Source organism: Pagrus pagrus, assembly GCF_965226575.1.
Source record: "Pagrus pagrus genome assembly, chromosome: 3".
Classification (NCBI taxonomy): Eukaryota; Metazoa; Chordata; class Actinopteri; order Spariformes; family Sparidae; genus Pagrus; species Pagrus pagrus.
The window spans coordinates 19,511,292-19,537,760 of NC_140187.1; the positions used below are offsets into that span (position 1 = coordinate 19,511,292).

The 26,469-nt window shown below is 40.5% G+C and overlaps 2 protein-coding genes across 6 annotated transcripts in view; one reads left to right on the top strand and one right to left on the bottom strand.

The window, feature by feature from the left end:
- Window positions 1-979: 979 nt before the first annotated feature.
- Window positions 980-4,628, bottom strand: ankrd33ab (ankyrin repeat domain 33Ab; the record flags this gene model as incomplete). Its single annotated transcript, XM_084348857.1, has 4 exons — window positions 4,355-4,628; window positions 4,141-4,270; window positions 3,829-3,969; window positions 980-1,830 (listed from the first exon to the last, which is right to left on the bottom strand). The coding sequence occupies exons 1-4, from the start codon at window positions 4,613-4,615 to the stop codon at window positions 980-982; spliced, it is 1,383 nt and encodes a 460-aa protein (XP_084204983.1). The 5' UTR covers window positions 4,616-4,628.
- arhgef25b (Rho guanine nucleotide exchange factor (GEF) 25b) overlaps window positions 4,552-26,469 on the top strand; it is a 31,244-nt gene continuing 9,326 nt past the window's right edge. The window contains exons 1-5 of one of the 5 annotated variants that reach the window (XM_084348087.1): window positions 4,552-4,633; window positions 9,349-9,460; window positions 12,303-12,447; window positions 22,502-22,827; window positions 22,918-23,019. In XM_084348087.1, the coding sequence (XP_084204213.1) occupies window positions 12,354-12,447; window positions 22,502-22,827; window positions 22,918-23,019 (522 nt within the window). In that variant the 5' untranslated portion in view covers window positions 4,552-4,633; window positions 9,349-9,460; window positions 12,303-12,353. Of the gene's footprint in view, window positions 4,634-7,007; window positions 7,288-9,348; window positions 9,461-12,085; window positions 12,448-22,501; window positions 22,828-22,917; window positions 23,020-26,469 lie in introns of those variants that run through there. The other 4 variants (XM_084348084.1, XM_084348085.1, XM_084348086.1 and 1 more) reach the window with 4 other exon arrangements.

Consider the following 26,469-nt stretch of genomic DNA (forward strand, 5'->3'; position numbering starts at 1 on the left):
ATCTGGCTCTTTAGCTGTCAAAACAGTTTCAAGCTGCGACCGGAAACAAGGTTGATGAGAGTGGAACTGTAAGCAGGAAAATCAAAACAATGAGATAAAATAGACTTAAAATCCTGATAGCTGCAGAGCCTGGTGGTAACTCCTCCTATATGAAAATACTGACGAGTGTAGCTTTAAACACAAATGACAGCACTGATTGCATTGAATCTTTCACCGTCCTATATTTATTTGTTAATTCAAGCAAGTTGAATCTATGCACTCATAGAGTTAATAGAAGCAGAAAATGTCATATGATGATTATGTTATTGGCAACATCAGAAAATGGCAATAAAACATAGAACTGAACTAAAGGATGAAACAGTTTCTCCAGTTTGATCCATGTTTGCTACATATTATACAGTATTTACAATTGTTGGTCAGCTATTTAAAAAAATAATGACAACAAATTTAACAAAACATAAAACATGACATAACAACGCAAATGAGCTATGATGTAGCTATATGTGTCTTTATTTACAACTTGCGTAGGAAATGAAAATGCAGGTCTGTATATTATATTTGCCTTTCTGTCTGAGTTTTGTGTGAATGATGAGGTAGATACCATAAATGTGTCAGCGCCTGTGAAACTGAATTATATTATATTATTGTACTATAATGTAAAGAAGGTCCTTTTAGTCTTTTTTATTTCTAAAATGTTGTAATATACAGTATTTGTGGAAAAATAAACTCTTTCCTATCCTAAATCAAAATACATGTAATATTTATATCTCAACTTTTAGAGGCTAAAAGCCTCAAACTCCCTCCCAAAGAGTCTTTGCAGTGCTTGTCGTAGGTCGTTTCTCATTTAGTTTTTTCAAAGAAAAAATGTCTTCTCTCTTCCTTATTCTCTCTTGAGGTCACATATTAAATATTTGCTGAATATTTCCATGAAAATTGGTTTGAAAGTTTGAGGTCCAGAGGTTAACATAGAGGTTAAGTCCTAGGTTTTGGCCTTCTTTTCATTTTTTCCTTTTCTTTTCTCCTTTTTCTCTCCCTCTTTCTTTTCCTTCTCCTTCGCAGCTCTCTTTTTCTCCCGCTTTTTCTCATCCTTGATCTCCTTGTACCTCCATATGGGTGGTTCCAGGAAGTGTTTATCCAGCTTCTTCTTCTTCTTTTCTTTCTTTGGTGTTGCCTCCAAAGGCCTGTTGACGCTGATCTTGGGGATGCATCCAGAGGGGAACACACTGTTCCTTCTCGCCATACTGCGGGAAATGAATGTAGAAGCAACTTTGGTGGAAGCCAGTGAGAGCATGCTGCCTCGCCGCTCGGTCTCGACACAGCACGCTGCAGTGATTGACTCTGCAGAGAGGATTGATGGAATGATGTGTGAGACTGAGCCATTGCTATGGCACACTGAGTTATCTTCTAACTCCTTATCTGAGTGTTTCTTCACCAGCTCTGGCACAGCCAGGCGCCTCTTTCCCACCTCAGGAGGGCTTGTAGGGCAGAGTGGACGGCATCCAGTTGAGATTAGGGGACTGTGGATACTGGTGGTCATGCGCACCATGTGGTCCAAGCACCCGTTGTCCTCCGGGTCACGAGGTAATCTGAATCCAAATGTGTTTTTGATCCGCTGGGTAATTTTTTCCCTGGCAGTTTTCTCACCCATGGCAGTGGCGACCCTCTCCTTGAGCTCAGGCCACTCAGGGATATAACTCTCACAGAACTGCTCAGCCTTTGGGCGCAACTTAAGGCGGCGGAGACGCTGCAGAGTCTCATAACGACCAGTTTTCAGTGCCCAGTCCCGAGCACATTTCCCTTTTGTGGAGTCCACTGCATTTATGTCAGCCCCTGGGAATAAAGATAGGAGAGCAAAGGAATTATGAGAGTGATGGTTCATTTTAATTTAATTATGAATAATGCATTCATCCTCCTTTTAGTGTTATTCAGATCTGCAGAGAGCTGAATGGTCTTTTTCACAGCTGAGATTTTGGCTTGCCATAGCAGAGGAAAAACACAGGTGTCTTTAACCTTTTTAATGATGGCTCTATTCCAATTCACAGATAAATGTCCCAGTATAACATAACAGTTAACAGACCTCAGTTTAATGCAGCCATCATTAATGAGTAATTACACCTGTGTTTTTTGCTCTAATGTGTCAAAATCTCTGCTCTAAAAAAGGCCAATTACTGGCAAAATAAAGCAGGGTAATCACTGTATGTGCTTCTTGTTTTTTCAGGTTTTGACTCTTTGTAGGAAAAGGACAGGTGTGTCTAATAACATTAACGATGGCTCAGTTCTGTACAAGTGTCCCAGTGTGATGCTGAGTCAGCATGCACAGTACCAGGATCCCGAAACTGAAGCACATAAATGAAATTCAGCCATCAATTTTATTATTTACACACTGTAACATGTCAAAATATCTTAAGTGAAAAAAGCCCATTGGTACAGATTTGTTGAAGTTTGGTGAAATGGCAGAAATTAGGGTTTTACAATGAATCAAATTTCTAAGGCTTCCAGCATTATACTATCTCACAGTCCGTTGACAATATCCAATAAAATATAGTGTCTAAATTCCATATAATTAACTTGGAAGAGCAAGAACAACCAGCTGGATGGGGTGTCATACTGTGAACAAGTCTTACTGTAATTATAATAACAATAATAATAATGATACTATAATATCAGCAACTAACATATGAAAATAGTTATCAATAGGTAAATAGGATGAATATGAACTTATCCTTTAAGTATAAGATAGATTTAAGCGGTGATAGTTGGACAAAACAAGCAAAATGAAGACATCGCCATGGGCTCTGAGAGTCTATGAAAGCCATTTTTTGGTATATCTTAACGTTTTATAGAGTAAAAGATTAATTGATTAATTGATAAAATAGATCAATTAATTAAAATAATCTAGTTGCAGCCAACTGCGGTGTCGAATAATACATGATAACTAGCAGAGAGTTTAGGGAACGTGTGCAGTCTATAGTTAGCACTGCAGGTGGCTAATCTACACGCAGCCTGCAGGACTAGTAAATCAGAGATTATTGTGTTAAGATGTGGTAAAGTCCTCAGAATGATCCCTTAAACCGGTCTGGCGTCACTCGCACGTTCACTCACAAAAATAGTTAGCTTGCTTTAAAGATGGACAGGTAAACCGTGGGGTCAACTATTCTCACCCTCAGTGCTGTAAGAGTCCTGGGTAATGAGCTAATGTCAGGGTCTCGCAAAAGACCTAATAATATCAAAGTACAGCAGCTCCTGTACGAGTGCAGCATGGTTGTTGTCGTTGTGTAGTGCAACAAGGTGGACTCACTGGTGGATGAAGAAGATACAAAGAATAGTGTTTGTAAAAAGTTGGTTCTTTGAATGCTTAATAAACATTATTTTATACATCCATGTTAATGTACTCGTATGCATTTTTGTACGTCATAAATACCACTTTGGGTATACTTATATGTACTTTTGTGTGATTATTGTTGTTTTCTATATATATTTAGTGTGTTGTTTCCTTTTTTAACTTAAGGGTTAGCAACTGTGAGTACCATGAACAGTGCTATATAAATAAAAGTTATTATTATTATTATTACTTTTTTATCAGTGAACAGCGTGTGATATATTGGTATGATCTCAGTAAGGTCCTAATATATAATTTTCCAGTAATACATCATGCAATTAATTTGATCAAAATGAATGACAAATTAAAATATGTTTTCAAGACTAATAAAAAATAAATAAAAAATTGAGCAAGATCATAAATTCTATCAAACTAACATAATAAATCATTTAACACATCAGTGAATTAGGTGCCAGAGAGTTCATAGCTCTGCTCCTGGTCTTACATACCAGCCATAACAAGGGCAGCCATGACGTCAGAGCGGCCCGTCATAGCAGCTTTGATGAGGGCTGTGAAACCTCGACAATCCCTTACTTCAGTGTCTATCCCGGGGTAGTAGTTTAGGAGGTACATTGTTGTGCTGACATGACCTGGAGATAAAAACACAGAGATCAGAGATCAGATCAGCAATGATTCAGAAAATGTGAAACTAGACCACAAACCATAACGGAAAAAGCTCAATTGTTTGTTTTGTACTTTTGTACCAGTTTATCATCTGAACTTGACTTTTGTTTTGCTTTTTGTGTGTAGGAACGACTTACCTGCTTGGGATGCAATCATCAGAGCGGTGTTGCCTTCATTGTCCTGGTGATTTATGTCTATAAAGGGACATTTGTGAAGCCCGTACACAATGTCAATGAAGCCTTTGCAGCAGGCCACCATCAAGCCGTTCTGTTGGCAATAATCAAAGGTAAGAATCATTGACAGTGGGAGAGTGATGTACAGTGGTTTTAACATTATGAATGAGACTCTCACCCAGCTGTTGATGTCCAGCTCCATAACCTCCTCTTGTGTGACCCCTCTCTCCAGAACCTTCAGCAGGGTGACGGGGTCATTACGGGCGCATGCTTCATACAGTGTTGATGCTGCATTCCCGTTTGTTCTCGCTGGCATATAATCTGGAAGCACCGAGTCATCAGAGAGGATGCTGTCTGAATCTGACTCGCTCCCCAACAGAGAGACGTCGTCCTCATTGGGGCCTGAGCCCAGGTGGGGGTCCTCTGCTGCAGTGGCCATCTTCCAACAGCAATACAGGTGAGACGGTACTGTATCGTTTGACTACATCTATAAGAATTAAAAAAAAAAAAAGATGAATTTTCCTCCCTTCAAAGCTCTCCGTAAATTAAAATCATCTCAGAATCACAGCATGTATATCTACGGCTTCAGATTGACCATATTAAGAGAGCTAAAGTTTGCTTATTGCTTGTCAGGATAACATGAGTCTGTCAGTCTGGGATTATGAGTGTGTGTTATCTGTGTGTCATGGAGTGGGTGTGGCTGTGTGAGCTCAGTGTGCCTTTACTGTTGAGTAACTGGATCAGCATCGAAAAGCTCTGCTGAACATACAAGAGAGCTAAATGAGGAACAACCCACCTCAGAATAACCTCATGTCACATGTGGCCCTGGTCGCCTCAAGTTTTGGCTTTATTACTGCTTTCTGAAGCCATTGTAGCTATTAAAACTAATGACTAATAACCTTTTTCTATCTTTAATGTAATGTGTATGTAATAATGCAAATGTTTACATTCACACTCGAGTGTCCCTGGCTCAAATCAAAGCAGTATAATTGTGATTTTGGAATATTTAAAGCGTCACTGACAGTTGATTTCCAGATCTTTTCACAGAACTCCTCTCAGCACTTTGAAAAATGTACAGACATCAGTTCCTTAAAAGTTGAAGGAAGAGGTTAACAAGCTCCAAACGCCTCCTTTTTTGACTCTGATGAAGACGCACCTGGTGTCGATACATTATCACTTGAACCAAGTTTGTTGCCTAAATCAACATACTCTAGTCCACTTAAGACTTTATTTCTGAAGTCATTTCCTGATATCAAATCTTTAATGTCACAGACCAACGAGAACCCACTGATCATGAAACCAAAGTACAGAAGTGACATTTCAAAGGCAGAACTGCAGCCTCAACCATCCTACAGCATTACATAATGTATGGCCTATCACTTTGATCAACTTACTGACACTGATTCATCAACATAAAGAATAAACACTTACCATAAAGGGTAATAATCAGCTGTAAATGTCGATGTACCCACGTGTCGGTGCCTGTGTGTCACACCTCTGTGACTTCTTGTAGGCAACTTCTGACTTCCTCCAATGTTCCTACCGTGTTTTCAGAGCAGCGAAGAGGTCACAGTTTCCTCCTGGGCCTGTTAATAGAGGTACTTTACCCATTTCCATCCCACATATTGTCATGATGACATACAACTAAGAGGAGGAGTCTCAGTGGAGTCTTCACTGAGATACCATGTGCTCAGCTCATCCCACTTACGGCAGCTTTATGGAGAGGATTACTGACTGCCTTGGCCATTTTCATCTTTTAGCACAACTCCAGTGTTATGCATACTACCTGGTACCTATACCATTGTGTTTCCTGAAGTTGTGTGCCATTTTTTTCCTCACTTTTTGTGCGGATATTTTTTGATATTTATTGATATTTTTTGTACAATAAGTAAATTCCCAACGCTTCACCCTTCTGAACTGTTACAAATACATTTGACCCACAATAAAATGACACAAAACAAAAGTCGAGAAACTTTATTGAAAAATAAATAAGAACATAAACAGAAGAAAACTTGGCGGAAGAATAACAATCACACGTGAACAACAACCATACCTTGCCTTCTGTCAGGTATAAATAAAAATGCATTAATGCAAAAAACTCTTATTAAAAAACACTGCAACCACATACAGTATGTTGTATTCTGTCCACAAATACATATTTAATCCGATTGTATATGTATAAAATGTTAACTGTAAGCTGCTAAAGCCAGACTTATCTAATTAATTCTTTAAGACTGGCTGACTGGCAGACAATCAGATCTCATCTGAGGTGACCAATGTGCTCTGAACAGATGGGACACAGTCCAGACTTAAGAGTTAAAACAGCAACATAACAAGTCATTTCACAGCGGAGGCTGAGTCATGATACTTCCCAGGTTTACCACAGGATGGGGATCTCTCACACACTTCACAGGCTCTGCTCTCAGTCTTCAGCCTTTATGATTTGATACTTGATAATAGAGTGAAACTAATAAGCAGTTATAGCTGTAACCTAAACATCAAGAAAATGCATCAACATGATTTAAATCTAAAATGCATCTGCACTCTATGAAGCGAGTTCCAAGTAGATTCAACTACATTTTTGCTTTCACTGCAGGACTTTCAGTGCTATTTTAAGAAACTAGAAGTTTTTCTGTAGCTATTTTGAGTCCTGCTTTGGGAAAGGTCACCCACGGACATTATTAGCCTATGGGCCTGCGGGACGTGGCTGGACGTGGTTGGACATGTCTGGACCGATTGACTCCTCTGTTGTCCAGAAGGGTCGGAGGACAGTTCACACGGCAATTGAACATCTGTCTTCGTCAGCCCAGAGGAGAAAAAAGACATGGTACAAAGCATAGATGGTCTGCTTTTGTCCTTCTGTTGGACATCAGGCAGGCTGTCTGAGATCTTTTTCTGAAGCCGCTTCGACGTGTTTTGTAGGTTTTGAATAAAAAAAAACCAAAGGATCAGGCATTGATGCCTAAATACAGGCAATTTAAAGACAATAAGAAGAAGGACGCCAGATTTGGACAACCTCAAGGGGATCGGAAGAGCAAGGGATGCAAAATGAAGACTTTGGCAAAAGTGCAAGTGAGGACTGAACAACTTCTGGGATACAGGGTTGATAAAGTGAGTGTCTTTGGTCCACAAGGCCAACATTGTTCAAGTGTGGGAATCAACTTGGGCTACTCTTCCTTATTATACATGAATACAAATGCTAATATTCTATGAGAAATGAGAAATAATTTTTGGTAACACTTCAGGGAACACATAATAACCATTAACTAGTTGCTATTAGCATGCATGTTAGTTGTATATTGGCTTTTTATTATTCATTATTAAAGCACGTAATAATGCCTTATTATGCATGACCTTATTCTACAACTTCCAGGCCATTATCTAAGAGTTTTCACTTAATAACCTTCTAATTAAAGCCCATTGATAGTAAGTAAGGACGTTGTTGTACATGAATTATATGCGTTGCTCAGTGTGGACCTTATAAGGTGGCAAGGTGGTTCCTAATAACACTTCATATATATGGTCTATTCTTATGTGGCAAAAGTAAAAAACAAAAAAAACATAAGTGTTAAAAGTAATGGGTTGATAAGTGTAAAAGACTGAATTATGCGGAATAAGGCATTTATAAGTGTTTTATAATGACTAATCAAGAATCAGTATGCTACTTAAATGCATGCTAATAAGCAAACCGAATGGTTAACATATGTTTCCTAATCTAAAGTGCTTATTTTTACAAAGCAGGTTGACACTTCTGTGTGCATTTATTTTTGTCTGATGATCTTTATCTTGCTTTCGTCAAATCTTTCCCTCTTTGAATATATTCCATTTAGAGCTGGAATAAATGATGTTGTTCTTTGTGGATAGAAAGTAAAACAATGCTGCTGCTCATCCTATAATCTGATTGTCATATAATATCTCTTAAAAATAGGGTTAATTTTGAGTCAGTCTTGGTTTAAAGGTATACTATGCAGATTTTCCCTATTTAACAACGTACATGTAGAATGTGGTTCTGTCTAGAGACCCTCCTCTCTGCCAGACTTTCATTAGTATATCGCTGTGTTTGGGACGATTATAGGTGTTACCTTGGGCAGTGGTGTGTAGCCCCCAGCCAATAACAACATGAGGTCGGATCTGTGACACTGTAGCGACTGTCTTTGTCTCTCTCCTCTTCTATTGCTCTGTCATTAAGAGCTCAGGTATGTGTGTCTGTTTGACTGAGTGGCTGATCTCCGCCCCCACACAGGCAGGGCAGAGAGGCAAACAATGGACAGGATGAAGCTTGCACTCAGTTACACAAAATCTGAAGGGTCATCGGAGGGGAATGGCCATGTCTGTCTGTGCTTTAGAACGTGTCCGCTGTGAAACAATCAGAAAATAAAGTTTTATTTTTTCTGACTCGCTGCTTTCTCCACACTAACGCCGCTCCTCGTTAGCTCCGTCAACCACCGCTTCTCTCTCTATCTCTGTCTCTGTCACGACACAGCAATGACAATTCCTGACTAGTGCGCCTTTAAGAACAACTAGCAATGTGTCATGAAAACAGATATTGACTTGCATTTATTCAGCTTATGTGCTGACAAAATGTTGCTGCTGTTTATGTGGCAGTGCTTTCTAACTTTGAGAATTTAGACACAGTGAGCCGCAGATCAGTGTGAGTGTTAGATGCCTAGTCCATCAAAATTTTACAAGCTGCAGGGCGAATACTGTCTCCGATATACTGTCTGAACTTTTTCACCTATCCTGCCCTCTTAATTTTGATAGACTTGTTTATGTGGCAGTAACCAGAGAAAAATCAAGCTCTTCTTTCTGGTTTTCAGTTTTTTTATAGATCAGTCATCAATAAGATGAAACTCATTCTTCAGATAGCATCAGACCTCTTTGGCCTAGGACTCGCTGTTGACCTGTTCTCTCCCGACCAGTTTAACCCTCTCAGGGAAATTCCTCAGATAAGATAAGAAACTGCTCGAGCTGAAGCAACAATAGGAAAGACAGAGGGGCAGAGAGAGAGGTGAAACAGAACAAAGAAGTGGTGTAATTAGCTCCTACCTACCCCAAAAAACATTAAAATACAAATACCACTACAAATAAATGCTTTTGTTTGATGTTTTTATTGAAACCTAAATCTTAATATATCTTAATCTCTTTATTATTCCTGTCTGTCTTGTGTTTAAGATTTCAGACAGCAGCCTGGAGAAACTGTTGTCAGATGAAAACGATCAGGACGTGCAGACACCGAGGCAGTTCAAGTGGGCAAGGAAGTCCAGTGTGGCTGCAGGATGCAAAGGTAACACAGAGGGTTTATCTGCTGCACTCATACTCTGGTTTCCTGCTGAGTGCACCTCTTCACTTAGCCGTTGAGGGGAGCCATGTGACAGAAAGGAGCAGTGTGTTCTCATCTGATTTCACTTTGCCCACAAAAAATCATGGATTTTAGATTTAAAATACTAAAAGCAACACCAAACATAAAAAGCACACATTACCTTATCCTGATGATTAAATATTGGCTCATTAGGCGTGTACACGCTCACATACACATGCATGCACACACAGTAATCCTACGTTGTAGGGGAGATCAGTGCCTTTCAGCTCACGGGGATCATCATGTCAGGAGAGTTTTTAAAAGCTTAACTCGATGGCCAAGAGAGCAAGAGCATTTTGATATTTTTATAGCCGTAATCTGTCCTCGCTGGATTGAGATTCCAGGGTTGTGTTGGTCGACCTGTGAGGCGAATGTGCGTTTATCTGTTTGTGTGTGTGTGGGACTGTGTAATAAACGTGGTTCACATAGAGACAGCAGCTGTATTAGACAGACTCTTCTCTTTCATTTCTCCTTCCTCCCTGACTTTGTCCAAGTTTGGGTTCGTATGAGTTAATGCATAAATCTCCTTGAATCACACCACCGGCTGCCACGAGCCTGGACAGCTGTGCTCGGAAGATCATCTAGTCATGAATGCTTAATCTTGGCTTTGAGATTAAATCGGTCTGCCTCCATCCTGCCAGCTCAGTTTGCTGTGTGTCGGTTATTTCCACATGCTGGTTTTTTCACGGCAGAGGAAATGCTTTAGTACCTGTGGTGACAAAGGAGAGCAGGCAACTGCCTCACTCATTAGAGAAGGAGGCTCTTTAGCAGTTTTAAAGGTGTATTATGTGGCTTTTTTACAGGCCTATAAACAGAGAGAGAGCCTGTGATACTGATTTCTTCATCTAACCAACCCTGTTTATCATCTGACGATTCCTAAGATTTACATTGTGACCTCTTGGGGGACCTGGTTTTCACTCTTTGTCTGCACTTCTGCAGCTGCTTGCGTGTTAGTGGGTCTTTGCTTGTGACAGTGTGCAAAGTGCATAAATGCATTTACATTCCCGTTAAATCTGTCATGTTTTATTTACAGTATGTAGCATGCTGTATGGTTGAAAACAGATGAGGGAACACATTTGTTTCAACGAGACTAAGAATCCACACACACACAGTGATGCTTCAAGCTAAATGATAAGATAAGATGTACCATACCATTGGGGAAATTCAAGTCATAGTATTGACCAATCATGATTGAGAGGGCTGTGTTGCGTGCAGGTAAACAGTCTGTGTGGAGTTTGCATGTTCTCCGCGTGCCTGCATGGGTTTCCTCTACATGCTTTGGTTTCCCCTGCCATCACAACGTGTACGTATATTGGTTTATTCTCTGGTCAGTGCCTGTGACTTAAGGCACTGGCTGAGATCTGGATTTGTTCCTTGAGTGTCGTACATTGGCTGTTGGCTGTCCTCTGGGATGGGCTAAATGCAGTGAACAAGGTTCACTACATTGTATAACTGTTATTTGATGAATAAAGACTCTTCGCAGAACGCATTAGCCAAAATGCAATCTCTGACCCAATTGTCTGATTCAGATATTTTTCATAGAGATTAGCCAAAATGACCAATTGAGGTGGAGGAAGTCTTGGCCCAGATATCTGTTATCCAGATATTTTGCAGCCTTCCCTGAAAGGCCTGCAACAATTGCTGTTGCCTCCAGAACCTAAATGATCATTAAACAACAGCCGAATATCTTTAGCTTGTATAATGTTTTCCATGTTTACAATATTAGTTTGGTGTGTTAGCATGCTAAAACTTGCTTTTTAACACTTAACACAATGATAGAGCAGAGGTTGATGGGAATGTTGTTAGTTTTGGAGGTATTTGTTCATTAACTCCACATATTTTAGTGCGTATTTTTGACATGATTCTGGGGCTCGGTGAAGAGTCAGGGGATCACCAAAGTTATTGCAATTCATCCTGACAGGGACATGAATGTTTGTACCAAATTTCATGACAATCCATCCAATAGTTGTTGAGACATTTCACTCAAAACCACAGATGCCAACCTTGTGGTGGCGCTACAGGAAAAGTCAGGAGCTCATAGAAGTCATTAGGATTCATCCTCTGGGAACCATGAATTATATAAAGTCACATAACACTGTATAAAATTAGATGCCAGTCCATCTCATGGAAGTTGAGATATTTCAGTCTGGACCAACGTGTGGATCAACCAAATGCCATCCACTGAAAAAATGACACAACACAGAATGCACAGTCGCTCTGTACAGTTGAAATTTATTGCTTATTTCATGGAAAAGTCCATGTTAGTCATTGCTCATGCAATGACAGTAAAGGTCCCACAGCCACAGAGTCAACACTGTGAGGGAAGCTGCTGAGGGAGGTGAGAAGAGAGAGGGGAGAGGGAGCAGAAGGGGAGGGGAGAGAAATGAGACGAGGTGGGATGGGGAAACAGATGCTAACACAGCAGTAGTGCAGCATGTTAGCCACCTCCCCCTCCCTCATCACAGACCCTCCCACTCCCTGCCCCTCTGCCTCTCTCTCTCACTTAGTTTTGGTCCCTCTCATAATCTTTGCCCACTATCTGACCACACAGAGAGGCTTGAGAGTGGAGGAGAGGACTGTCTCTGTGGGGTTTTCCACTGTTCATCTTCAAATCATGGGATAAAAGCAGCAGTTTTTTTAATCCCAGGGGTTCCTACTCAGATTGGACTATGACTGTGGAGCTCTCTGTACACTTTTCCTTCCATCTCCTCCGGGTATTATCGCAGGAATAGTGTGTGTGCATGTGCTTATGTGTGTTTCCGTCCAGCATGATGCCTGCCTCTGATAGTCTTGAGTCTAGCAGCAGGAGTGGATCATCATGAGAGGGGGTCACCACCAGCGAGGGTGTGGGTGTCAGCACCTGTTCAGAAAACTGCTCAGCAAATGTGGCTGCTGCTTTGTTCAAGTTAGAGGTACGTTGATGCTTTGCCCTTTAGCGGGACATTTACTGTAGTTGTTCTAAGGTTTTTCTGATGATATATTTATGTTAGGCCTCTTCTTTATATTCCTAAAATTGTTGGAAACATATATAAATGTTGTTTTTACACTGTTTTTTTGATGATAGGAGATGTACCTGGTCATAACTTTATGGTTTATCATAAATCAAAGCCAAATTCAGTTTCTTTAAGTTGTAGTAAATTCAGATTAACAGCATTTCTATTCATTCTATTATGTTTTTCATCCATTCACTGCCCAGTTTTATTGTGTGTGGTACCGACTCGTGAGGTTGCCAGAATACAAATAATGGTGCTGTTTGGACAAAATCTTTCTACTGTTTGTCCATCATGTTCACAGCATAATTCAAGAAAAAGTGTGAGAATAAAAGCAATTATTCACTTTTACAGGATAGACAGAGATCGCACAATACTTCCCTCTTTACGCCACCTTTGTTTATTTACACTGAACCAAAACAATGGCAACATAGTCCCGCCCCAGTGTATGATTTTGGATAGCATGCCAGCGTTGATGCCATGAGATATTATCGTCGGACCGCACCTTATGTGACAATGGCAATGGTATATAATTATAGTAGCAATCATCTACTATTTCTGTTATACTGCGGTTGATCTCGTCCTGTGCTCAGACGATAAGGAACTCCCGGACTTTGTTGTCTCCCCAGATTTGAAGACATTTTTGGTAACTGTTCTCTTTCCTTGAGTTAGCTGCTAACGGCTGCTAGTTGCTTTTAAAGTCTCCCAGTTGTGAGTCGTGCCACATACCACGTTGTCACAGTGTCCCACTAATGAGGAACAATATTGGCCCCACTTATAAGGAAAGATCTGAGGCACTCAAGAGGGTAATGATTAAAACGCCTTTATTAGTACATGACTAGTCTAATAAAAACATGCCAACGCGTTTCAGCCTAACAGGCCTTCGTCAGGGCGAGGGCAAAGTGAATATTGGCCCCACATTGTGCCTTTGTACCTTACACACATCCCCGCCTTGACCAGTTGTATATTGTTTGATATATGTGTCAGTTCAGCACAAAAAGGCAACTATACAACAACTATATGCATGTAAGCCACAATATTAATGCTAATTCTTTGTTCCTTGCTATATTGTGTTGATGACTCCCTGAGCAGCAGGTACTCCTTTAAACAGGAAGTCTGTCTGACTCCATGAAACACCAAGACAAACTTTTAGAAGTCAAGACGACAGAGTAGGTGCGTTGTATGTAGATTTTTCTACAACCATAACGAGGAAAACAGGGCAGTGACAGCTCCATTCATATTTTTGCAGTAAATCAGCAGATTGTGTTTAGAAGGATGTGCAGCAAGAGCAGATTCATGTTGCGAACTGACTAAAAACTGGATCTCTGAAGTGTCTCTGAATATGCTGCTGATCACTACATCATTGCAACACAAGAATCATGATCAACTGTCTTTAGATCCGATTAGATGAAAGCATTAGTTTATATTAATTAAAAGACACTTTTCCTTTTGTTCCTGCATGGAGTGAGGCACAGATTTCATATTAAATGCATTTTAACAGAAAGTGATTTTCTTAATCTGCACCCCTACAAAATTGCAACCCTGCTTCAGATCAAAGGCAGCTGTACGCACACACACACACACACTCAAACATGCACATACACAGACACACAAACACGTCCCATTACTGCCCCGACCCGTAAATCCTCTGTTGTTCCAGTTGCGCAGGGAGTGATTACAGAACAGCTCTACTCTGAGCTGCACTGCTCTGACAGGCCCTCCGAATAGATGTGTGAAATGTGAAATAGGAAAACAGCCGTGTGTTGAGATGCCTTGCTTTCCCACCTCTGGTCATGGAGCCTAATAGAACGTCTCTGACTCTTTTCTTGAGGATACACACCGCCTGTGTGATGTGATGTCAGCACTGCTGTTATACAAGGTGTTTTCTTCCTCTCTGACTCTAAAAATACCTTTTTTGTCTGCTTGCGAGTCTGTGGTTGAGTTTGTGTTTATAGAAAGCCTGGCAGTCACAGTCAGGATAGCAAAGGCTCCCTCTTTTTAATCTAATCTATTTGTTTTTCATTCAGTGGTTGCAGGAAAGATGCACTTTTGCCGGAGAGAGTATTTTTTTCCAGTGTTCTTGTGTGGTTTGGAGCTTTCTCCTCTGTTTTTGCAGCTTTCTGATTTCCTTCTACCTCCCCTGAAGACTTCCTTCTTATAACTCCATTCTGCGATCTCTATTTGAGTGTTTCATTTCATTTGGCTCCGTGTCCCACAGCTATTTATAAAGGCAGAGAAACACCTCCAGATAAAGAAACTTTCTTGGAAATCTACTTAAAAGTCCTGCCAACAATCTCACTGTCTCATTACATATACATCACTTTGGCTCAGAAGCTGCCATGACTAATAGTCCATTAGCCCACCAGTGTGTGTGAGGTCATCACTGCCAGTATGTGAAGAAGTAAACATGATGACTAACAAGCAGCAAGAGTGTTTAGTACCACAGAGCATCTACATATACAGCAGCCTTTCTGTAGGCTCAGTCATATTTCACTTTTTTGGTGGCTGTGTGTTTTGCTGGACCACAGAACTGCCTGATCCACATTTGAACTTGATTTGCATTAAAACACAGAATTAGACAGAAAACAGTAAATATAGACAATCAAATACAAATTATAATGATAGAGACATTTTAAAGAACTCTGAAAAGATAAAACAGAGACATAATTGCAAGATAGGCCAAGATGTGAGTGCACGGTGCTAAAGATTGGAGATTAAAGGTGCAAGGGGATTCTGGAGAAAAATGATAATGATGGGTTGTTGGTGTTCAGACTGACTTGTACACCAACCAAAGGGTCGGTATTTGATGACCTGGGACTGGGATGCAACAAATTATCTTTCTATAGAATGGCCTACTGCAGCTTTGAAGATGCTATATTCAATATTTTTTAACCTGGTGTCACGCCAAACTGTGTAATAGACCTAGCAGTACACCTTGTCACTGTCGCATTTTACACTTTCAAAATAAAGGCACCAAAACTATTTGCTTAATTTTAGGAAAGGATCATGGTTTAGCTTGAAATAATCACTCCCTTAAACCAGTGGACACTGACTATTGGTTTTACATGGGACTGAAATCCTGGTCGGCTGGGTGAAACGGGAAGACCCAGGTCGACGGATATACAAACTGTTGTTTTAATAAAGCATTGTCTTGTCACACCACTCATGCTAAAATAGCCACTTCTAATCGAGAACATGTCCAATAAAATGTTGCAAATGGCATTGGCGAAGAGGCAGAGGTGAAAAATAAGGACAAACTGCGCCAGAAGAGTGAAATAATGTCTACTACAGCGACTTTTTCAATTTTTTGTCTTTGCGCATAGTCACTTAGCTGATGAGCAAGTCAGAGTGATTTTTCATACTGATGGGCTCTGCTGCCGATTCCACCTGCTCAGTCGGCTGGCAAGGGCAGACTAGTGCTAGGGCCACAGATGTTTACAATGGCCTCTGCATTGGCCGACAACCAGCTGTTGGTCTGGTGTGTCAGGGCCCCAAAAAAAATCAATGCAGGTTTCAGCCACCTGTGAAAATGATGTGTTGAGGGCAAAACTCGTCACTATGCTTACTCTTTTTTGTTTTACTCACAAAACTCAGACCCTCACTGAGGGGAGACAGAGTGTTTTTCGGGCATCAAAAAGAACTACGAGGGGTGACCGCAGCGTACGAGTGAAAGCCCACATCAGCTGCTTGCTGTGTCATGGGAAAAGGAAGTGGTGGCGTGAGGAATAGTATCTGGGTCAGCTGTCAACATGCAGGATGTAATCGCATGTGATGTGAAGGGATATTAATCATAATCATTTTTGTCATAGTTTACTAGCAAACACAGTCGATCTAATAATGGCCCAGGTCACAGCGAGCAAAGAGAGCAAACCGCAGGCATGTAACAGATATATCTGTATATATATGGCAATATAGATGATGAAATGCATGTTTAAATGTCAGGTGAATCTCAGTTGAGTTAGCAGTATCAGCTAGCAGCAGGAATATTTCAAAGTAAATGACATGGAGGGCAGGGGACACGAGAGGTGCTTTTTCATTACAAGGCAGTGCAGCGCCAATGACTGACGAGTTAAAGCTTCTATCATGTAACATTTCATAGCTAAATGTTAAAAGTCCTCTCACATATTCAGAAATGAAACCAGTCATTAGGTTATTGAGTAGCAAAGAAGATGAGACATCAACTCGTGTGTGAATGTGTGCGCTTTTAATTCAATCTGTCTCCCTCTCAGATTAATAAACTGTGCATCAGCCTAATTTAGGAGTGAGTGGCTGCTGACGACATCAAAGTGGCTGATTTCTGGCTGTGGTAACAACAGCGCTGTGGAGTATTTGCTTTGGGAAGTGAGGCAGGCCATTTTTAGCCAAAAATGACCGGGTTCGATTGTAATAATGATGATTTCATCCATCAGCATGCACAGAATATGAAGCACCCGCAGTACTCATCTCCTATAAACAGACAAATTAAGGCCTGGCACGTTACATGTGTAAAGCTTTAGTCATGTCTGCACTTGGTGAAGTGTCATCATCCTGTTTGAAGCGGCGCTCCAACAGCATCTCAATAATTTCTGCTGCGGCTGACCATGACCATCTATGGGGTTTAGTGGGGGGAAGATATAGTTAACTATCTCGCAACCATCTGCTTCAAGAGAGAGCGCAAGAGAGTGATGTCATGTAAAGTAGGTCATGGCAACATCGCTCTCTCCCATCAGTCACAGGAGCACAAATACAGAATATACTCTTCCTCTCATATACTTCAAGTTAATCCTCAAGATGCTGTAAAACCATAGGTTTACTTTTGCTTGTGTTGATACTATGAAACCAAGTCTAAAGGTAACAGTTTTCATTCAAAAGTAGCATTCAAGTGGTTAATATCCAGTCACTGCATCCAACCAGATATGATATTAACTACCCATTATATCACGTCGCTTCACATCGTGCTGTCTGAAAATTAAAATTAGCTACTCAGAAAGAGAACAACCCTTTGTAATGTCTTTCTATCAAAGAAACGACCCAAACACACGACACAGAGGCAAGCAGGTGAAAAAAACAAAAGGTGAGCTTTATTAATGTAAGCTGGAATACAAAATAATCAAAAAGCAGACAACAAAAGGGTGGAGAACAAAACCAGGCTGAAGAGAGTCCAAGGAAAACTAAAGAGTTACACAGGGGCCGATTGAACAAAACACAGGTGTACACAGAGAAAAGGGCATTAAAAAGACAAAGACAGGAAGTGGAAAGTAGAACATGACACACAAAGAGAGGCAACATTAAACAGGAAATAACAAAACTATATGTACAACTCAGGATCATGACACACTTTTTAGAAAGAAGGACATCGCTGGACATAATTTTAACAATTTTGTACAAAAACTACATCTTTCCACAGCTGCATGTCGAGGACAGGTGCGTCAAAGGTGTGTCAGAAGTGAACTCCTGCACACTGTCATCATTCACAGCCTTTTTATTGGTTAGTATATTAATTGTATAAATAAAGCACATTTGAGAAAGTTGTTCGTTCAAGTGGAAAAGTAGGAACTTACAAAATAACATGGATGAACAAAATGCATTCAGGTCTTCCTTTTCCTTGCTCACTGTGAATGACTCCAGTTTACTGAGCTGCGTAGCTTTGTAATCATCAGTGGATGCGATTGATGTCGCTCCAGTAAAAGCATACAAAACTAAAATAGACTTAAAAGATACTTCAAAAACTGCACAAATAATCTACTCCATTCCAGTAACAAGAAGCTGTCGGTCTGTTATGCCACAGTGTAGTAGCATTTGCTGGCAGTGTTTCAGCAGCCAGGGCTTCAGCGCAGCAGACAGGATTATTGTCGGAGAGGCTGACTCTTTGCTAATGTTTTGGTCCCGGTTACTGGCATCCCTTCCCATCAGGGTAGGTGTGTTGTCTGAGATAATGGGGTTGCAGAAAGAATCAAACCCCGCCCAACCTGTATGCAGCGGTTATGTTGCACATAACACCACCTCCACAACTGACAAATTGTCTGTGAAAATTGGTGTACAAACTCTGTAAATTGAAGTTCACGTTGGACCTTCACTATTCACTATTTTCATGGACACAAGAAAACAATGTTTACTATAATGTGGATGTCCATAAGGCTTGTACAGTATGTGAGGATGCATTCACAGCACGCATGCTTGCAGACAGTGCTGACACTCCCTACAGACCTGATGGTGGTCCAGCTGTTGCTTTGTGTGAACATAACATATTACATAAGCGTCTCAAACAAACATGACAAGCTGAGTCGCTCGGCTCGGCAGCAGTTTGGACGTCACAATGGCCGTTACACACCATTAAGGGTCAGTTCTTAGGAACTGTTGATGTATTTGTAGAAAGACCTCAGTAAGGTGCACTTGTTGTATCACATCAGCAGATGGTGAGGTGATAGTTACTGAAGCGGTCCTGAACTGACCTCTGTAGATAAAAAGCAAGGAGACCAGATGGCTGTCTCTGCTCAGGGTGATCAAAGTATGTGCGTGTGTTTGTGGGTGTCTGTAGATGTTTCACCAACAGATTCTGTTGAATTTCCCCTGTTCTTACCTCATTTCAGTCATATAGCTGGAGCTGTCATATAGTTCAGGATACAGTCAGAAAGTAATTTTTGATAAAGCTGTTCTCATGTTACGGTTCATTATGGGGATGATGACATGCTTCCCCAGTGGTATGGATTTTGGGGACACTGCTTGCAGGACTGGAGAGGTGGTGGTTCTCATTTTTTGAAAGTGAGACCTCGTCACCTTTTCTTCATGGTAAGGATCTCAAGGTGTGGTCAGGTGGAGGAGAGTGTCCAGCTGGGGAACTCTGTGGAATCACTTCTTTAGGGAATTGCTTCTCTCCGTTCTCTCCATCTTAGGTTGGCTCGGTTCACCCTAATACCCCCCTTTCGAAAAGCAAACCAAGTGCTGGCTCTTGTCTGGTGTTAGTGCTGGTTTGGAGTTGGCTTAACCTGCGAATACTCTACCAATCGGTTTGCTTTTCCACGGGATTTGCCGATTTTCCCAGCATTGCAAGGAACAACTATGGTGGACTACATCGACTCTTTACAAGGGTTGCTGCTGGCTTTCCAACCATGACTGATCCAATGCATTTGTGCTTCTCATTGTGAATAATTTTAGTTTTGAGTAAAATGGATTGCCCTTATCTCTCTTTGGTACACACATTCATTTTGATCCCCTCAGGATCAATAGTAATAACTTTGGTGAACCTCTGAAACATTATAAAAAAAACCATGTAAGTATCTTCATTGTATTTTAGCATGCTGATATTAGCTTTTAGCTCAAGCACTGATGATTGTGGGCCTCACAGAGCTGCTAGAATGGCTGTAGACTCTTTTTTCCCCCAGTTAACAATTAATGTCTTGCAGCTGTAGCTAACGTTGTATTCTTTCTCTCCTTCTCCTCTCAATCAAATATTTGGCTTCTTTCATCTTCTAAATTCCACAATTTTCTGGATACATTTTTCTTTTTCCTACCTTCCTAAACAGGTTTATTATTGTTGATTCATTTTGAAGATAAGCAAACTGTCCTCTGGTTCAAACCTCCGCCAAGAACCACCTGACACACACATAACACACAGACACACAGACACACACACAAACCTCGACCCTCCTCCCTTCCCTGTTAATCATCCCATTACAGAAATGAGTTTGTGTTGTTCGCTGCATGAGAGAAGAAGCAGGCAATGAATTAGTTTAATTACAGTCTCATTTGAATCCAGCCTACTTTAGATGTCTAGATTGTTTTTTTTAGGAGACTGAACTGTTGTGTAACAGTCACTCAAGGTACCAGCATATTAACACGATAAATATACACCACATGTCTTTGAATAAAATCATTACAAATGTGGCCTTAAAAGATTTATGTTTTTGTGTTTTGGCTATTTAGGGAAGGTTTTGCTGCTCCCCGTGAAATAAGAGAGCAGAAATGGAGCAGGAAGAAAAACACATTATTTAGTATTTTACTGCCAATGTGTTGTCTTGTTTAATGGCGGTATCAGACAGTTTTGGCAAATGGCTGACCCAGATTTCCACTGGCTTCTTGAAAGCTTGTTATTATGATTACAGCTTACATAAATGTGCTGACAGGGAATAGTGGCTTCTGGGAAGAGTCCAAAACGACAAAATGGGGCTCCTGAAAGATTCCACTTTGCCACGATCAGCAGAACAGAGTGAAATGTTAATGTTAGGGTTGATTAAAACAGTGTGGTTGGGGATTAGGTACCAGTTTCCATAGTCAAGAGACTTAAAGCTGGAAACAAATTCCAGCTGTGGCATAAAGGGTGTCAGCTCCAGTGTTGGTGCAGCCTGAGCTGCAGGAAGAATGAGGGCAGTTCAGTGCAGACATGATGGGCTCAGTTATGACTAACTTAAATTCACATAATCCACTGAGGACCGGGAAAAAAAATCACTCTTTAAATGTTTCATTCAGTAACTTAATTACATTTTACAAGTAAAACCAGAGTCCCAGTTGTAGCTGAGATAAATGAGGGTTCGTGTTACCACAGTCGATATAAAGTTTTTAAAGGCACAATTCATGGTGTCTTAACTGTGTACCATTATGTTCCAGTTCAGATTGTATACTTATGTTTCAACAGAGAAAGTACATGTACTTCAGTGCAATAACGAGGTAGTAACACTTGAGTATTTCTATTTCATGTTTCAGTATAGTTCTACTACAATTCAGAGGGAAATATTGCACTACATTTATTTGACAAGTATAGAAAGGCAAAGTCAGGCCCCTTCCAGTGGACCACCACAGTACCTTATTGCAGAAAAAAATAGCATGATAGTGATAATCATTTGAAATAATTTTTTGATCCCATCTGAATTGTGCCATGAATTACACGTATGATGTTTATCAACTCAAGAAAGTCGCAGTTTGTCATAAAACTGTTGAACTATGACTGTGAAAGTATGTAGTTATGAAGACTTCACACTTCACCTGACAGTCGTGTTAGTTACGTCTTGTTTAACGCACACCAAAATCTATAAATGAAACCTTGAAAAGCCGGTCCTGTTTATTAGTCAGCTCACACAGCTGGCTAACTCTCCTGCCGTTGTCAATGTGTCCAGACTTGTTGTCATTTTCACCTTTCTTAATACTTTTTCTCTACCAAGCTGACGGCCATGTTGGTGTTCTGACGTAGGTTGAGCGAGATGTGTAGTTCAACGAGCGGTTTCACGAAAAATGTTATTATACTTTACTACTTTAATGAAAACTGTGACTTTCTTGACTTTCCAGAAGAGAAGGGACTTTGCCTCTCTAGTTACTTTGCAGATTAAGCTTAAAATCCTATAATAAGCATATAAAATATGAATAAGTTTAAAGAAGTCAAATGTGGCTGTCGGTTTATTGTTGATAAATTATAAACCTTTGGCTGTTTCTTCATATAACAGGATTTTAATTTGGCCATTTTGATTTTCAGTATTTTAATTATGGTGTTTTATGTTTGTCCAGAGCTCTGCTGTGTTTTTGCGCTCCATAACTCTGCCTCTGCAAATAATGTTTGTGTCAATGCATCAAAATGTTCAATTTTGTTTTATTTTAACTGCCTCTATACTCCGGCATTGTTTCTTATTCATTTAGCTAAGTAAAAGTGCTGCAAGTATAATGATGTAAATGGCGACCTTTAGTTTATGTCAGCACGTCTTTGGTTGAAATAAATTGTCTTTCTTTGATGTTGCATAACAAATGCATGGCGTCAAGCTGCAGTATATAATTTCCACTTAAATTAGTTCTCACAAGGAGTCCTTCCTCGTGAGAACAGATCTGTTCTTGTGTTTATAATGATTTAGGACCGGGAGGTACAGTAGCTGCAGCTACTAAAGTTACAGTTCGGGCTTAAAACAGGAAATTGAACGACATTTTTGTGCAGAAATCTGTCTTTAGCATCTGACCTGAGAGGATGTACCCCACAATTAGCTGCTGTACTTTAACCCAATCCTTTTCTCTCTCTCAGCAGCAGAGTCTTTCACTGTGGCGGGCAGTGACGGCAGTATCCCCCCATCAGCGGGCTCTGTGCCCCACCAGGCCTCAGGCAGCTCCAGCCCCTGCTCACACTCCTCGTCTGGAGGATCACGGCACCCTGTCAGCGCCCTCAAGAAATGGCTCACCAATCCTGTCCGCAAGTTGAGCTCTGATGGCAGAGGAGGAGTGGGAAAAGTCGAGAAGCAGATGTGCAGGTCAGACAGGAGGCAGCCACCATCGCTGCTTTCCCACAGTGAAACTCAGCCGAGGCCTCTGGAACCGCACGCCAACTACACCATCCTCCCCTCAGGAGACACGGTGAGACTTAAAGACAGACTTATACCTCCGACATGTATGAGCACATTTTATATTGTGGGTTGTAATGGTTGTTGTGTTTGTGTTGCATAGATGTGGAAAGATGGTCTGTTGAGTCCAACATCTCCTCCGGCACAGCTGTCCAGTCAGAACCATTTATGTGACCTCCTGCAAGGAAGAGACACACAGAGTCTGGTAATGTTTCTAATCTATTGTATAGACTGAATCACCGCTAATCACTGCTAACAGTCACCTTCAGGTAGACAACTGTGGAGATATGTGAAATCTGTTTACTTCCTTGTTCTCTCCAAGAATTATTGGCACTATTTTTGAAAAATCAGGGTAATATGTTTCCCTTATCTCAACATATTTTAGACACCACAGAAGAAAGTGCATTTCAGCCTCAATTTTCAAGAGGTCACAGTGATGTCACAGCCTCTGATCCAGCTTCTACAATGTCAGTGACAGTGAGGTCTCCCCTTAAAAATCACAGCATTTCAACTAGAGGCAAATATGGGCTGGCTATAGCTGGATTAAACGCTCAGAAAAACAGTTACAACAGAAGATTCATGTGCATGCACTGAAAATGTGGCAATCATATTACTTGGTACCACATATTATATATCATGTATAACCGCTGAGCCAATGGAACATTTGATGGCTGCATATAAACTGATTCAAGAAAAGGCTGAATAATCATTCAACTTATGGGCTAATTGAGCAATAAATACTTAAACAGGACTCTGGTTTCAGAGAAATGTTTCGTATTGTACCCAATCTGTGCAAGCTGTTTTCCTGATACTGTTGGAACCAGCTAGTCAAAATTAAGGGAAAAACTAAAATGAATGGAGAGCATCTTCTAAGGAGGTAGGGCAGATAAAAAGCCTAACAGGGTGACCAAATGCCTCTAGATGTTGGTTAGTTAATGACACATGAAGATATTTATGAAAACACAACATATCAGACTGACAAACTGATTGATAAGTCCTGGATTTCCACAGATGTCACCATTAATGTCTTCACTCATTAGCCTCTCATCACCAAACCTTTAGGTAATGCAGGTCTCATGAGTATAAATGATGTAAAAATCACTGAAGCACACTCACTTAAATATCAAGACGGCGTCCACTGAAACTGTGAATTATAAACATGCACGTCACTCCTCATCCTGTTCGGCTGTGTTAGCACACATCATTTGACTTCCACCAATTGTACTCAATGAATAGCTCAGATTTTCACATTTTGCTGCATATTTTGTGAGCATAGTCAAACACACACACACACACACACACACACACACACACACACACACACACTCTGGTAACCCTCTTTGAAAGGCCCTGTGGAGTGGAATCAATCCTGTGGGCTTTTCTGGACGGCATCTGGAAGTTATCAACTAGCTAAACAGTCTGTAACAGGCTGAAACAGGGTCAGGGTTGGAGGTGATGAGCGTACTATCACGACAACCAACCGGCCCGAACAATAAAGAGCTAATTAGTCAAGGGGAACAGCGTATGTGAATGTGAACGCTGCCGTTGGATGTCAGACTGGTAAAGAAGTGCTCTTGATCTCCTTTCTTGATTGGCGATCAGCTGATCTATCTCCTGGTTGTCTTTTCATTTCAGACATACTAAATGTGTAAAAAACCTCAACGCTCTCTTTTTGCGCTCACACACCTGTCAGCCCACACACCAAATCAGACAGCCAATAGCTATAACCGTAAAATTCAAAACGGTGTCACCACAGTTTATCATAATTAGGAGATGAAGCCAAGAGGCAAGATGAGAAACAGGCCTGTGGGTGTTGGACAGGACTCCTTTAGAGTCGAGTTACACAAGTTTTACATAAGAGATAAGAAGAATGTTTAAAGGGTTGAAATAATCCTTTTACCGTAATAAAGTATTTTATTGTTCTGCTTGATTAATGACTGTTCTCACTTTCAGCCTTACTCAGTCCAATGGCCCTCATGTGGGACAATATTAATCCACAGACACCTGCAGCTTAATGTTGATTTTGGTTCCTAACTTTTTTATTTTTGTTGGAGTTTCTGGCACAAAAACCAACACATAACCCTCTGTAAAATGTCAGTTTTACATGTCATTTTTTGTGGGGATTATACAAACAAGATGTATTGTGTTAATTATAGCTTCAGAGGTGTTCGTAGATGGATTTTGTTACTTTGTACAGAGCGATCGTAGCTGTTTCCCCTTTTCTTTATGCTAAGCTAAGCTAACTGGATGCTGGCTCCAGCTACAGTACATGTACATATCTGCCCAACAGACATGAGAGTGGTATCGATTTGCCTGTCTAACACCCGGCATAAAAGCAAAAAGGCATATTTCCCAAAAGGCGAACTATTCCTTTAACCTCCCCATGGATTTTAGAGGAGCTAATGGACTTGTAGCTGATGAGGAATGACTGTAACAGAGGAGGAAACATTTAGATCAACAAGCTACACTCAGCAGTTTAAATGGCTCAGATGTTTCTCATAGGCAGGATGTCTGCTGGGTGAGGACGCGAACAGTCGCCTCAAAGAGAGAAAATAAACAGAAAGTGCATATTTGACCTACAAACTGACTCCACAGAAGGATTATGATCTAGTGCACCGAGGCAGAGAACAAAATGTGGTGAGCCTACAGTATGTCAAGAGAATTACAGTCAAATTCACATTAGATTACACTGATTTTAGCTGAGGAGTGATGTTTCTTATATAACATCTCTCCATGCTGTGGTCAGTCACCTCGACCTTTATCATTTGACTTGACAAATTGTACGAATGTTGCTCATTATTCACCTTCATCCGTCTGGCCTGTACTGACTGCACTGTTCCAAATTTTTCTCCATGGTCTCCTTAGCAACAGGACACATTAAAAAGTGATTAGTACTCTCGGGTTACTTAGGATTTGAGGTTGGCAAAACTTTCCAAAAGGGATCATTAAAATTGGCCTACTGATGTGTTTCTCAGGATTAGGACCCTCTAAACTTTATCGTTTTCTACAGATGTGTGCTGGCTGGGTCAGGACGTGCTGTACACAAGGCTTAATGATTTAAGTTTGTGACGTTGATGCCCGGTGGTCTGACGTACGTCTCATCTAAATTTAATACTGATCCCTTATATGACCTACATTAGCAAACGAGACCATTAGTGAACAGATTGGCTACTTTTGTGTAGTTGTTATAATTATTCTTAATGCCTGGGTTGAATTCAGACTTATCCATGTTGAATAAGTCATACAATTAAAACTCTTTCTCATGGCTGATTGCTGAGGATGAATTAAGGAGTACAACACTAAAACAAAGTTTACTTTGCTTCAACATTGTCGTATTACAATTATTAATCTTACATAGCCACAAACAGACGCATTAACCTCATTGCTATGCATCCTGCAAACAGCTGTGTTTAAAAAGAAAGATAGTACTTAAAATATCTGTGCATCCTTTATTTTACTTGCAAACGACAGCCATATCAAGAACTTTACAACATGAGGTGTTGGTGCTCATACCACTTTTGTCCACAGGGGCCGCCAGAATCAACAAAATATTAAAGTTCCTTGTAGCAGCTTTAAAGGAGATATATTATGCTCATTTTCATGTTCAAATTTTATTTTATTTTTATTATTTTATTTTGAGTTACCACTAGAATAG